The sequence below is a fragment of the Festucalex cinctus genome, chromosome 8, assembly GCF_051991245.1.
Source record: "Festucalex cinctus isolate MCC-2025b chromosome 8, RoL_Fcin_1.0, whole genome shotgun sequence".
In the NCBI taxonomy this organism is placed as follows: Eukaryota; Metazoa; Chordata; class Actinopteri; order Syngnathiformes; family Syngnathidae; genus Festucalex; species Festucalex cinctus.
Window position 1 is genome coordinate 8,616,234 of NC_135418.1, and position 14,996 is coordinate 8,631,229.

The 14,996-nt window shown below is 43.3% G+C and overlaps 2 protein-coding genes and 1 long non-coding RNA gene across 4 annotated transcripts in view; 2 read left to right on the forward strand and 1 right to left on the reverse strand.

The window, feature by feature from the left end:
• The first annotated feature begins 661 nt into the window (after positions 1–661).
• Positions 662–2,765, forward strand: LOC144023816 (uncharacterized). The gene is made up of 2 exons (XM_077529696.1): positions 662–930; positions 1,842–2,765. Exons 1-2 carry the CDS (start codon positions 744–746, stop codon positions 2,669–2,671), a joined length of 1,017 nt encoding a protein of 338 aa, XP_077385822.1. The 5' UTR covers positions 662–743; the 3' UTR covers positions 2,672–2,765.
• A 1,946-nt stretch (positions 2,766–4,711) lies between these two features.
• Positions 4,712–14,996, reverse strand: part of LOC144024231 (uncharacterized) — a 107,860-nt gene continuing 97,575 nt past the window's right edge. The window contains exon 3 of the mRNA XM_077530399.1: positions 4,712–6,581. Within this exon, the coding sequence (XP_077386525.1) occupies positions 6,167–6,581 (415 nt within the window). The 3' untranslated portion in view covers positions 4,712–6,166. The remainder of the gene's footprint in view (positions 6,582–14,996) is intronic.
• LOC144024233 (uncharacterized) lies at positions 9,769–14,203 on the forward strand. 2 transcript variants are annotated; one of them, XR_013284707.1, is made up of 4 exons: positions 9,769–10,379; positions 10,606–10,714; positions 10,931–11,010; positions 11,098–14,203. It is a non-coding gene; the product is annotated as an uncharacterized LOC144024233 (long non-coding RNA). The 2 variants fall into 2 exon arrangements; XR_013284706.1 differs by having other exon boundaries at positions 10,606–11,010.

Below are 14,996 nucleotides of genomic sequence, written 5' to 3' on the forward strand. Positions count from 1 at the left end.
TTCAAAGTTTTTAAACAATGTGACGCAATTTAAAGGGCGGGGCTTAGCTGGAGGCAAAAAAAAACAAAAAAAAAACGCTTGTGGTCAGCATATTTTCACAGAAAGTTCACGTCGGAAAGGACGCGGAAAACGAATATTGAGTTAATGTGAGTAAACTGAAAAAAAAATAATAAAAAAAATACAATAAACAGACAACTGCCGTTGTTTACTTCTAGCGGCACTTCGTTGCCTCCAGCGGGTTTTTTTTTTGCCGCCACTAAACACCGTGATGTAGACCGTGAAGGGGACCATTATGTCTCAATATCGTGACTTAGGAAAAAAAAATATATATATATATATATATATATATATATATATATATATATATATATATATATATATATATATGTATGTATGTATGTATGTATTATATCAAAAATAATTGTGCTTCCAATAAGCGGTCAAGAAAATGGATGGATGGATAATTGTGCTTCCGACTTTGTGCCCCTCGGTTGCGCGTTTGCAACCCTGACCGGAAATAAACTGATGTGCAAGGGAAATTAATTTTCAGTGGTGTGTTGCTTTAAGAAGTTTTCCCCCCTCTAATTTCTAGTTTGTTTGTTTTCTCACCGATTAATTAATATCGATTGGCAACGCAAGATGTCAACCTGTGGCTTCACTGGTCTGGAAGTCAGCAGGGTTTCGCTTCCGGTTCAGTGGACGTAAACAGGAGGGCGTTCCGCAGCTTTAGGAGAGCAGGAGACATGGCCAAGCTCGAGCTATTGAACGTGTTTCTGAACGACAGACTGACAGCGGCCGCTGAGGAGATTTTTCGAGCCGTCAAGGAGACGTTTGTTGAATATCAGAGTGAAATTCACCGCTCGAAAGAAGAGAACGAGCGCCTGAAACGGCTTCTCAATGTCGCTGTCCAACGGCTCTTACTGCAACCAGGTAAGGACGAGAGGTAGCCAGTGACAGTCGATCATGTTTTTGTCGCGTCACGCCACATCCTATGTGATGTTTCGTCTCAAATGTTTAATTTATGTGTAGGTATCACTGATTCACCCCTAATAACATGTATATCAATTAAACGGAATCTGGCAGCTCAGTAAAACAGTGAATATAATGATAATTAACTTAATATAATAACTTCACGAAATATTCAACTTCGTTTCACCATGTGACAGTCTCAAGTTGTCAAAAAACGTGAACAGCATGCTGAAGATCAAATGTTTAAATTCCACGTCAAATTCAACCAGTCCATAGGTTTTCTCCGAATAAACTGAATGTACTACTGTTTGTTATGGTAACTTTCTGATTGCAGTGGGTCGACCACAAACAACTCACTCAGCTGTGTGACTATAAAGCCCCAGGCATCATCAGTACCCACATCGACCACGATTTCAACACTGCCCTGAACATCCACCTTCCTCATTGCATTAAAATAATTTCCCCAAAATGTATAGCTATTATTCATCAAATAAATAATAAGTAGATGGACATTATAATTAATCATAAAGGGAACACATAAGTTCTATTCACATTATTATGGATTGGTAACAGATTATCTATTTTTTTACATCTTTTATTTAACATCTGCCTTCTAGATTGAAGATTAAATTGAACGAGACTGATCATATGCATACTAACTGCATGTAAGCAGAATCCAACTTTTATACACAAGTTATGTGGTAGTATACGGAAATGTTGCTGTCAAAACGTTTATCTCGGGCCGATTAGTATAAATAGTGATCAGCATGCTTAACAAATTCAGTTATTTTTACAGCTGATCAAGGAATGAAGCACTAAAAAAAATGTGTTATACCAAATTCTCTATCTGAGTGATGTCTGTAACCTTACAGAAGCCTGTGTTGTCCCGTCCCAAGAACACCACCACATCTATGACTCAAGAAGAGGAAGCAGTGTGCAAGCACAAGTGAAAAAAGAGCCCACACTTGGAAACATTCACAGCACGTGTATGCATGAAGGAAGAGAGCCACAAGAAGAACCTTGTGGTCAATTTGAGACACAACTTGGGTCACGTTCGGTGTTAGTTCAAACGGTGTATAGTAAAGATACTGTCTCACCTTCTCCTTTGCCATCCCAGGAGACAAAGACGGACTGGGACCAGGAGGGACACTTTGCAACCAGCAGCTCATCATCCACTCACACTGTGCATTCAGATGGCAAAGACACTCACAGTGATCCTCATGGTGCTGCTGCAAATAGCCATAGAATCACCCAGAAAGATCTGTCAGGATCTATGGGAGAGCAGATGAAAGGTCTGCCTTGCACAAATACAAAGCAACGTGTAAGCTTACTGCAGCCAAAACACATGAAATCCCTCAAGTTGCCCCCTACTCGTAGCTCTCACCCGACCATACAAAGGTGGCACAGCTGTAAAGAGTGTGGAAAAGGCTTCAGCTTCGCCTGCCAGTTGGAGGTCCACATGCGTTGGCACACTAAGGAAAAGCCTTATAGCTGTGCAGTGTGCCGAAAGAGTTTCACCACAGTCAGCATGCTCAAGAGACACCACCGAATCCACACTGGAGAAAAGCCCTTTCGCTGCCATGTGTGTGGCAAATGCTTCAACCAGTCTGCACACCTGAACACACATTTTAGGCTCCACACCCGAGAACGAGCCAGCTGGAGCCGAGCACCATTTCCAAGGAACTCTCAGTTGACTAGCTGAATTAAAATTCATGCTTGTCGGCATATCTGTGTTTAAAGCGCCTCTTCATCTCTGTTAATTTTGTCTGTGTGAATAAAATGTGTTGAGTGGTTCATTGTGTTATTCAGGTCATTTTTTTAAAGGTACTGATACTGAAATATTCCATATATTTTTTTATTGTTCCATGTTAAAATAAATAAATAAATAAATGTAAGAATATAGTAAGTAATAGCATTGAAGGCGAAATTGTCCATGTGCCTATAATTCAAAGGCCTTTTAGTGGTGTAACCATTTGTATGCAGGGGCGCTGAAAGTCACTCATTTACAATATGTGCACTCCCTTCACATCTCCATTATTAATAGTAGTTTATGTATTTTGCTAGTGTTATGCATGTGTATTTCTGGTCTGTTTGTCTGAATATAGTGTTGTAAACAAACATTTAGCAGACACAGGTGCATAATTTGAAACAAGTCGCACAGTATGTAGACTTTAAAAAAAAACAATCTAATCCAAACACAACGAGTTGCCTTAATTCAAAAAGTTTTAGCAACCAGTATTTTGGACAGTACTATTCTGGATTACTGTAGGGAGACCGTATTGTAGTTGTATTATGGGTAGGTTGTCACATTGCAATTTTCTTTTCCAGTCCACCAGAGGGCACAACGAAAAAGTGGAATACTAGTTTTTAGGGGTGTGCCAAAAAAATTGATTCATAAAAGAATCGAGATTCTAATGTAGTAATCTAATCGAATCGATATTTAATATTCAAAAAACACTTTTATTTAAATGAGAAATGAAGAAGAGGAAATGGCAGTTGTAGCCCACATGCTGTTTTTGTGGAAAAAGGCACAATACAAAATTAATAAATGTTTAAACAAAAACAAAAAACAAAAAAAAACTTTGTCTCTATTTGTCATTTTGTCTTGCAAAGCAGACTGGAGTAGATCATGACAATGTTGTATCTGTAAATTGAAGCAGAAATCATTTGTCAATCAAATAATTTTGAATCGAGAATCGAAAATAGTTTCTGAATCAAATCGTAGACCCAAAAATAATCGAATCAAATTGTGAGACAGTCAAAGCTTCCCAGCTCTACTAGTTCTCTTCCTATAAAGGTCAAGGGTTGTGTCTTGAGAAGAAAATAGCACATTGTGAACTGAGTGCCATGTTGTGTTTTGCACAACTCAAAATAAAATTTTCCAATTTCATGTATTTTGAAACAGGTGTCATACATAGACAAATTCGAGCAGCAACCTGTGGATTTGTTAGAGAAGAGATGCAGGTATGTTGTCATGCCTCAATCACTGCTCTGTTTTAGGCTAACTTTAAACTGAAGCATGTATTAGCCACATGGTAGTTTGGGGCAACTTGTCTCGGTCATTTTGGGGTTTGTTGTCACATATGCAAAGTAGGGGCCAATGAAAAATGCACTGCTGGCAACTCGTTTTACGTATGACAGAATTGTTCTTCAGATGATTAGTCAGAGTGAGGAAATTAGTTTGCCAGGTTTTGTTTCATTGTTTAAAAATTGATTTTGCAGTTGTTGGGACGATGCTCACGTCAGGACTGGTTTAAGTTTCATGATGAACCATCCATCCCTCCATTAACACACACACTTTATTTTTTGAAATTCAATTTAATCTCATATGCAAACAGGCATTTGAGGCTGAGAGCTATGACTTACATGCTAGCAGTTTCCAAGAACTTTAATTCATTTCATAATATTAAGACTAAACAGCCAATTTTGATGGTTACAACATCATGAGCGTACAATGCAATGATTAATGTAAAACCTGCAGTGAAGTCTCGAGGACAAGTGTCAAGAGCCGAACCAAAAATCATGTCAAAAAGAAGCTAGAGATCAGACAAATTCACACAAGGTCAGAATAAAGCTCTTGGCAAAGGCGTAGCAAGGTCAATACGCCGACGAGGAGTGTCGGCAGTCACAGTCCTTATGAAGGCTTAATTGAAGATGGGAAACAGGTGTGGCGCAGGAGGACACACCCCATCCCTCAATCAGAGGCTAATAGAAGGGAAAAAAAAAAAAAACACAGCCTGAGAGCACAACCATAACAGTACCCCCCACTCAACCCCCAACGGACACCCCCTGGCGGACCACCTGATTTTGAGGGATGAGCTGCATGGAAGTCGTGGTTGAGTGATGGATCCAGGAGCGGGGGACCCATTGCCGCTCCTTAGGCCCATAACCCTCCCAGTCGACGAGGTACTGCACACCCCTGCGCCGCTTCCTCGAGTCCAGCATGCAAAGGACCGTGTAGACAGGATCGCCATTAATGATGCGGGGAGCAGGAGGCGGCGGTCCAGGAGAGTTCAGAGGGCTGGAAGACACTGGCTAAATGAGGGAGACGTGGAAGACGGGATGTACCTTCATCGTCGACGGGAGGCGTAGCTGCACAGTGACAGGGTTGATGATCCCCTCCACCTCAAATGGCCCCAGGAAACGAGGACCTAGTTTCTTGGACCCACTAGCCAGACAAAGGTCCCTGGAGGACAACCAGACTCTGTCCCCTGGTTGATAGGCGGGTGCGGGGCGCTGGCGGCGATCTTCCACTTGGCGATTGCGCTCACCAGTCCGGGAAAGGGCGGCCCTGGCCTCCCGCCAAACCCGATGGGTCCTCTTAAAGGTGGTGCTGGACTGAGGGGACCTCAAATTGTCTCTCCTGGGACGGAAATAAGGGCGGCTGGTACCCATTGGCCACGAAGAACGGTGACTGTCCGGTGGCAGAAGAAGTCAAAAGTATTGTGCGCGTACTCGATCCAGGGCAGGGAAGTCGCCCAAGTGTTGGGCTGAAACTAGCACACACACACACACACACACACACACACACACACACAACGTAAGGCAGCCTCGATGTCTTAATTAGCCCTTTCGGTCTGGCCGTTCGATTGCGGGTGGTAAACCGAGGAGAGGCTAGCAGTCGCGCCCAATGCCTTGCAGAATTTCCTCCAAACTTGGGAGATGAATTGGGGACCTCGGTCCGAAACAATGTCTTGTGGGATACCGTGCAGACGAACGAAACGCTTGACCAATAACTGAGCAGTCTCTAGGGCAGAGGGGAGCTTGGACAAGGCAACAAAATGGGCCGACTTGGGAAAGCGATCCACTATAATCAGGATGACAGAGGAGCCACGTGAAACAGGTAACCAGTGACAAAGTCCAAGGCAATGTGGGACCAGGGACGAGCAGGCAGCGGGAGAAGAAGACCGGCGGGAGACTGGTGAGAGGCTTTCCCACAAGCACAGGCAGTGCAAGCACGAACAAAGTCCGCCACGTCTTGGCGCAGCTCCGGCCACCAAAACCACCGTGCAACAAAGTCTGTAGTCCGGGAGATTCCTGTGTGGCAGGCCACACGTGACTCGTGACCCCACTTGAGAACCTCTAGGCGTAGAGCCTCAGGCACAAACAACCGGCCAGCGGGGCATTCCGGCACTTGCCTTCCTCGCAATGAGTCCATGACCTGGCTCTCAATCTCCCATTGGAGCGCCCCCACGAATCAATGGCGGGAAGGATGGGCTCGGGACCAGTGGCTGCTTGGTCTGGGTCGTGGATGCGGGAGAGTGCATCCGGTTTCTTGTTCTTGGTTCCATGTCTGTAGGAAATGGTGGAGTTGTATCGGGTGAACATCAACGCCTACCTGGCTTGCCGAGGATTCTTGCGTTTTGACAGCACGGAGGTATTCCAGGTTGCGGTGATCTGTGTAGACCACAAACAGCTCCGAGGTGCCCTCAAGCCAGTGCCTCCATTCTTGTAATGCGGTGACGATAGCGAGGAGTTCCCTGTTCCCGACGTCGTAGTTGACCTCAGCTGGGGTGAGGCGGTGGGAGTAGAAGGCACATGGGTGGAGTACCCCGTCGACCGGCAACCGCTGAGACAGCACGGCCCCCCACTCCTGAATCAGATGCGTCCACCTCAACCACAAAAGGGAGAAGAGGGTCAGTGTGACGCAACACAGGTGGACACGTAAATGCTCGCTTAAGAGCCACAAAAGCGGATTCGGCATCTGCAGACCAACAGTAACGAAGCTTAGCGGAGGTTAGCCTAGTAAGCGGTCTAACCAGTTGGCTATAATTCTTTATAAAACACCGGCAAAAATTTGCAAACCCCAAAAATCTCTTAAGCCGCTTGCGACTGGAGGGACGAGACCATTCCTGAATTGTGCGGATCTTTTGATCATCTGACCTAATCTGGCCATCCTCCACCACATACCAAGAATTTCACTGAGGAGGAGTGAAATTAGCACTTCTCAGCTTTAACATACAGTCTATTAGCAAGTAGTTGCTGGAGAACCTTCCTCACATGCATACATATACACACACACATATACATACATACATATATACACACACATATACATACATACATATATACACACACATATATATATATATATATATATATATATAAAATATGTCAAAATGTCATCAAGGTACACAAAACAAAACACATTCACCATGTCCCGTGGACGTCGTTAACCAGGTTTTGGAATACGGCTGGTGCGTTGGTTAACCCAAACGCCATCACAAGATATTCAAAGTGCCCTAATGGGGTCTTAAAAGCTGTCTTCCACTCATCCCCCTCACGGATACAAACCAGGTGGTAGGCGCTACGAAGATCGAGTTTGGAGAAGATCTTAGCTTTTTGTAGAGGCACGAAAGCAGCGTCAAGAAGGGGTAGCGGGTACTTATTCTTAAGTTATATCGTTAAGACCCTGACAATCGATACAGGGCGAAGCGACTTATCCTTCTTATCAACGAAGAAAAACCCCGCACCCAATGGAGAGGAGGACGGATGGATCAGTCCGGCAGCAAGGGACTCAAAGATATACTCCCCGAGAGCTACTTGCTCCGACTGTGTAACCGGGAAAAGGCGCAAGCTCGGTAGAATCGTTCGGAACTAAATCAATCGCGCAGTCGTACGGGCGGTGTGGTGGCAGGGATTTAGCTCTATCTTTACTAAATACCTTACAGAGATCATGGTACTCCTGGGGAACGTTTTCCAGGCAAATATCGTCGTCTTCCTCCTGATGAGCAGGATGTGGAAGGAGGCCCCCCCTCAGCAGAGCGTAGACACTGCCCATAACAAAACACTTCAATTTTCTAAAACGGGCACCGTCCAGTTAATGTCTGGGTTGTGGAGTTTAAGCCAAGGCAACCCCAAAACAAGTGGTGCCGAGCTAGAGGGCATAACTAAGAGACTTAAGTTCTCTACGTGAATCCCCAGGAGGCGTAGGGTAAGCGGGTCAGTCGAGTGAGTTACCACCCCCAGGAGGCGTCCGTCCAGACTGTACAGCCGCCGTTCCTTGGGTAACGGTATAGGCTCGTAGCCTAAAGATTTGAGCACTCTGGGGTCGACGAAGTTGTCGTCTGCCCCCGAGTCCACCAAAGCCACCACTCTGTTCCGTGCAGTTCCCCAAGAAACCTCCCCCGCTAATTCGAGCCTTCTAATTTCCGGCTGGTCAGCCTGGGCCTCAGGCAAAACTGACTCGCAGTACTCGCTGCAGGGTTGGAGGCAGGGGTGGGCCTGGCGATGGCCCATTCTGGCCTTGGGCATGACGCAGCGTGGAGTCAGCAACGGACAGGTAGCCACCCGGTGGTTGAGCTGACCGCAGTAGAGGCACGCACCAGTCCTCAGGCGGTGTGCACGTTCCTCAGGCGTCAGGCGACCTCCGCCAGTCTGCATTGGCTCCTCTCCTCGGTCTCCCGGAGCCAGAACGGGGAGCCCAGGCGAGGCTGACGCAGCAGGGCGTGTGGAGAGCTCGGGTGCTCGCTCGCGTCGCCTCTCACGGCGGCGATTGTCCAACCGAATAGCAAGAGATAAGCTCCTCCAAACTGTTCGTGTCATCACGAAGCGAAAGTTCATCCTTGACTTTTGAGCTGAGTCCACGACGAAAAAGACAAAGAGCTGGCTCATTAAAGCCACAATCCGCGGCCAGCGTGCGGAAATAAATAGAATGGTCAGCCACGGTGCCGTCTCCCTGTCCACAGTCCATCAGCCGACTCCCTGCCTCGCCCCCCCGCACAGGATGGTCAAAAACGTGTCGGAACTCGGAAACAAAATCCTAACACGATGACCGGAGATCCGGCCGAGACTTGCTAATCGCCATTGCCCAAGAAGCAGCCCGACTAGTCAGGAGACTCATCATAAATGCCACCTTAGCACCATCGCTGGGATAGGTCTGAGGTTGCTGGTCAAAAATTATCGAGCAGTGGTGCAAAAAAGGGCCACAGTCAGCGGGCTCACCACTGTAGCGTGCAGGTAGTGAGAGGACCGGCTCCCTGAATGAGACGGACGGGACCGGAGGTACGCTGGCCGCAGTCGCAGCTGGCTCGGCAACGCGCCCTACCGGCGTCCACTCCATCCGGGCCGTTAATTCCTCCAGCCGACGAACCAACAAGGAGACAACCTCCTGAAGTTCCGAGATACTTGTCTCCTGTTGGCTCACCCGGCTCACCTGACTAGCCAGGGTGTTTCGGAACTCTGTGTTCTGCGGGGTCCATGGTGGTCGGGGTATTATGTTATGGGTTCCGGTGAAACCGGATATGGATCCCACAGAACGCAGAACTCAAAGAGACAATTTAACATATTTATTATACAAGTACTACAACAAAAGCGCTGGACAAAGCCAGGAGAAAAACCTGTTAACAAAAGACGCTTGCAAAAGCTGCAAGGAGAGGTGATAACAAAAATATACCCGAGGGCTACAAAACCGCACAACACGAATAAACAAAACCAAAACACAAAACACACTGTAAAAGGCGGATAACTAAAGGCGACGTAGAAAAACACGTGGATAACAAACACTCAGACGTCAAGCTGAGGAAACAAAACTACGGAGCAGAAAAGGCTCAACGCGTGGATAACAAACACTTAAGCTAACAGCTGAGGAAACAACAAAAAACTATGAATCAAAGGACTCACGAAACTAGAAACAAGAGACGAGGCTCGAGATCAGAAAAATTCACACGAGGTCAGAATAAAGCTCTTGGCAAAGGCGTAGTAAGGTCAATACTCCGATGAGGAGTGTCGGCAGTCACAGTCCTTATGAAGGCTTAATTGAGGATGGGAAACATGTGCGGCGCAGGAGGACACGCCCCATCCCTCAATCAGAGGCTAATAGAAAAAAACAAAAACACACAGCCTGAGAGCACAACCACAACAGGAAGGAAGTCCACTTTGTATAGCTCATTAGAACACTTGGCCATGCTGACTCTTAAAGTGTATGGGACAGCTCAGGACATTTTTTAATATGTTGTTTGGAACGATATAATATACACGACAAAATGAGCGGCTCGTCGAGTCAAAACATATTAAAAGAGTATTTCCTTATTTTTAAAGTACCCGCGCAAAATCTGGCCATTTGGCGCGCTCTAGCGGCCGAATCGGATATGACATCAGCGGAAGAACGGAAGTCAGCGTCTTTGCTTTGCCACTGCAAGCTCATGACTGCTGTGTGTTTTATCATCAACTGAATTTCTACGATGCCATCTCGTTGCGTGGCCGGATTTTGTTGTAATCAAAGGGAGGGTGGCGTGAGCCTTTTTTAGTTCCCTCAAGTTGCAGTTCTTGGCGAAAAATGGACAAAGCAAGTACAACAGACGAGAGATAAATGGACACCTGACTCCAACATCAGTGTTGTACAGCGCACGTTTCGAGGAAGACTCGTTTGACCCGCTCCCGGCCCTGAAGCTGTCACTTAATAATGTGGGGTAAGAACTACAATCTAGAAAGTTAACAGCACTTATTTTAGCAGCTCATGGCAAAAATAACCACGGCCAAATTAATATACAGCCAATGAAAAGGTACCAATATCCAACGAGGTACTGCTAACTTTCCATTTGTTGTCTATTTTATTTTGTATTATGTATTGTGCTGTGCATATGTGTTGAAGGCATCATCACGCCCAAGTTAACAACAGCTCGAACTTTGTTTCAGATGGTGGATGAGATGCTTATGGAGTGAGTATGAGTCGAATGAAACTGCTACACAGGCGACATGTTTGGAAGATGATTTGGGTAATGTATCTGGTGTTTGCATCCAAAATGTGAGTAAGTTTACTGTACAATATAGATGGTTGATAACACACCAATTTATGGAAAAACAAATTGCTCACCCCACCTAGTGTTCAAATTTGTCATGTACATGTAATTTACAAATGTATTGTGTATTTTTCAAAGAATAAAATGGCTGTATAGGTGTAAATATTACCTGCATTTCAACATAGTTTCTTATTTAAAAGTTTTTGTTTTTGTTTTTAAAGGGGAAAAGAAGCTTCATGTCAAGCCTTGCCCTCAACAAGAATCGTAGCAGTCTCAATTTGAGCTAGAGGACATAAAAAGGGTAAGGATAGTTATTGTAATAATTGTTTTGATCATCTCAAACAACATACTTTGCATGGTACATATGTTTATGGAATCATATTTTCAGGAGTGCAGACAGTTTGGTCCAGGCAGAGCTCTTTTGGTGACCGTGGAAATTCAGACCCTCCATGCACACCAGATCCAGGATGTTACAAATAAACTGTGTGCTATCCCAAGTACAGTACAGAAAAGGAGCATTTATAGGACTGTCTCAGAAAATTAGAATATTGTGATAAATTCCATTATTTTCTGTAATGCAATTAAATAAGCAAAAATGCCATACATTCTGGATTCATTACAAATCAACTGAAATATTGCAAGTCTTTTATTTTTTTTAATATTGCTGATTATGGTTTACAGCTTAAGAAAACTCAGATATCCTATCTCAAAATATTAGAATATTTCCTCAGACCAAGTAAAAAAATAAATAAAAGCCATAATATTCTAATTTTCTGAGACGGTCCTGTATTGTGCGCAAAGTCCTGAGGCAGCCAACATTTCATATATATTTTGTATTTGAAATATCTACATCCACAATTAGAATTCAACAATCTAATCACAACATAGTGGGAAAAAGTAGGAAAAGAAATGAAAGTTAATTCTCATGATTTTGCATATATGTACAACACGATTAAATAATTAAATGGGTATATTATTATGTACAGAATGCAGAATATGTGGAGGATCTTAAGAAGATTGTGGAGACCATCTGTCAGGGGGCCAATCTGGCGGAGCCAGACTTTTATAAATAGGGGGGCCAGGGGGGGGCCAAGGATACTTCATCCAAAGATGATGCCAAATTTGTTTTCATGAAAATTAATTTCAATCGGAGTCTCTATCGATGTTCAAATATATTTAAGTACATATTAAGCACAGGGGAGATTTTTGCACATAATGTGCCGTTTATTAATTAAGAATGTATAAAATGTACAAAAAAATAATAATTCAGCACTGTTTAACTTGAATGAACTTGCACGCACATGCAGATACTGTATTCATGCAATTACAGTACTTTTATCAACTTTTATCAAATTTTATGAACATAATGCAAATTTGTATTACAGTATGACTAAAGATCCTGTCGAAGTGCCAAACTTCATTTTCCACACACCCTATGAAAAATAAATGTATTACTCCAACTACTACTTCATTTACAACCACATAATTTATTAATGTGATTAATTAATAATCATGTTAATAAATCCTCCCCTTCTACCTGTAAATGCAAACGTCAGTTAGTGTCGGTTTGAACTTTCAACCATTGGAGGGTGCTATTGTATTGCATAACAACAACAACATACTTATTTTTACCTTGCACAAAACTACGTTGCTTATTGATGTCCGTCCAAAACAATGGACAGTGGATTAAAATTTGTAATCATAATTAATCGCATTACTTCAATAATTAACTGACTATTAATCACACATTAATTGCACATTTTATATCTCAATTTATACCTACATTTACAATAAAATGTACAATTTCAATATGGTTTTATTTTTTTTTAGTCATTGATAGAGCAATTTCATAATAATTCAATTAAAAAAATTTAAAAATTCATTGATAGAGTAATTTCATAACAATTCAAGAAAAAAAGTTTAAAAAAAATACAAATAAAATATGTGCTGTACTGTAAAACCAAACCAAAGCGTGACTGATTTGTTTTGGTCATTTTTCTCTCACTACAACATGGTATAATTGCATTTGTAAGACAATAGTGAAAGCTCAATGCATTTCTCTTTTCATATTAGGAGCTGCCTAATTTTTAACATGAAGTAACTTGTGAAATTATGCACATTTTTAAAACTGTAAAATACAACACAGCCCCCACAAATATATGCATTCGCTCGAGGCTTTTATTTTGTGAAGTGAAATAGGATGTGCATTGTAAAATGACGAATTTTTACTGCATAGGAACCAGAAACGACCGATGTGTTCTTTTCATATTAATACCTCTGTAATTTTAAACAAGTAACTTGCGAGTTTCTGCACATTTTAAAATTGTAAAATACAACTTGACGCCAATCCCCACACATTAGGCAGTATCATTTAATTTATTACTGCTAAATTGTGTTATAGTGACTCCTTTTTATGACGTCGGACGCTTTTATTTTGTTAAGTTCTCGAATGCGAGACGCAGCTGAGGCCGCTCTACTGTTACAGCGAACACATCGGTAGTTTCACTTTCACCCTGATGAGATATTTTGTGGAGATGCTGAATAAAATACGCCTCACATTTAAAGATAAATAGGCTTGTGCTCACTCCAACTGTCAAGACGGCATCCATTCGGCTCTTTACTCTCACAGGGGTTTCAGAGTGCCCATGGACGCCTCTTGGTGCTCGGTGCGAACGCAACGGCTAAACGAGTGCGTTCTTTCAAAGCAAGGCACGGGTGGTAGTGGTGAGACACAGTCCAAATGGCTCCTCCACCTATATTCTGCCCCTTAAACACTGTATTTTAGCTCCAGTGCATTTCTATTGGGTAGTTTTGACGTGGACGTTTCTACTGCGTGGTGACTAGAATTCCCTGAGTAGAGGGAGCGGTCGTTAATCGAGCGTTAAAAAAAATAAATAGTGCCGTTAAAGGCACTTTAAGTTAACGAGATAATAATGCGACAATTTTGACACCCATAATCTGAACATAAGTTATTTTAAACAGTCACTCACGTCTCACAGGCAAACAAACATGATATAGCCAAACGCCAACATGCATTCTCGGTACTCAGGAGACTGCTCCTTAAAACAGATGATTCTCCTTCTTCAGACTCCTAGTGAGGTGGATTATAATGCTTTGTCGTAAGTAGCGCCAGCCACTGTTCAGGAGGGGCATAACAATTAGTAGGCGTCTGCTTGAAAAAAATGCTGGCAGGCTGCATCGGCCAGGCGTGCGACGTCACTGCGCCGGTGCCGTGATATGTCAATCATTTGGCGTCTGCTGGGTCCAATCACATTTCAGCAGGGGCACGTGCCACCCCGGCCCCCCCTCTGGCTCCGCCATTGCAATCTGGATGAGGACACACTCCTTGAAAGCTGCCGCTGGACCAGGAAATGCAGAACGAACGCCGACCACTGTGTGCAGACTTTCAGAAGCCAGACTAGGCAGAGGCTGTGCGGTCATACAATTCGCACTTTACTTACCGTGAACTTTTTCAGTGGAGTAGTAGCTGAGTTTTAGACATGACAATTTCAGACTCGGATATTGGATTTTGTGACCAATTGTAGGAAGCGTACTGAGCTACTGCCTTTCGATATATTTTTTATTTTATTTTTTTTGTGGGAGATGAATCACTGAATAGTTTGACTGACTGACTCGCAAGATGCAATCTGTACATTTGTAAAATAAAACTGTAAATTTATAGGCATAACTAATTGTTCTCTATTTGTTCATTTATACTTTGGCTGAAAAAAAGGGCATGTGTTTCTTTTGTATAATTGCATTTATTTATATCATATTTCGTGGTATCCTTGGTAGTCATTCGATGGAAATGTTCTCCTTTTTACTGACACTACACAAGAAGGAATCGGTAAGCGGTCTGCAAGACTTCCACACTGAGGCACACCGCTTTGAACATCCAGTGATGGGTGATGCACTGGTTCTGCTGCGCTCCGGACTCTGACAGCAAACGCTCTCCTTCACTGTTGCCATTGCTACACAGTTACCACAGGAACACCTGCAAAGCACAAGCAACTTTTTTTTTTTTTTTTTTTTTTTTTTTTTTTTTTTTTTAGCCTTTTATAACATTTACAAATAATGTGTTCATTATTTGAGGAAATACTTGGATTATCTATTTCAAGCACTTCAGGAGAAACAAAAGTGTCATGCATCTGACTGGTATGAGGTCAATTTAATTTCCATAATGCATGTTGTAAACTTTTTCCATTGTGAATTGCGTCTCACAGAGGATGGCATGTGACAATGGAAAAGGGGCAGTGATGGCTTTACTTCTTACGACAGCGAGTAAGC

Bases quoted from the DNA above. Each gene is read 5' to 3' on its own strand.
- LOC144023816 (XM_077529696.1), top strand. From the start codon at position 744: ATGGCCAAGCTCGAGCTATTGAACGTGTTTCTGAACGACAGACTGACA. The intron at 931-1,841 runs GTAAGGACGAGA...GTAACCTTACAG, and splicing joins ACGGCTCTTACTGCAACCAG to AAGCCTGTGTTGTCCCGTCC.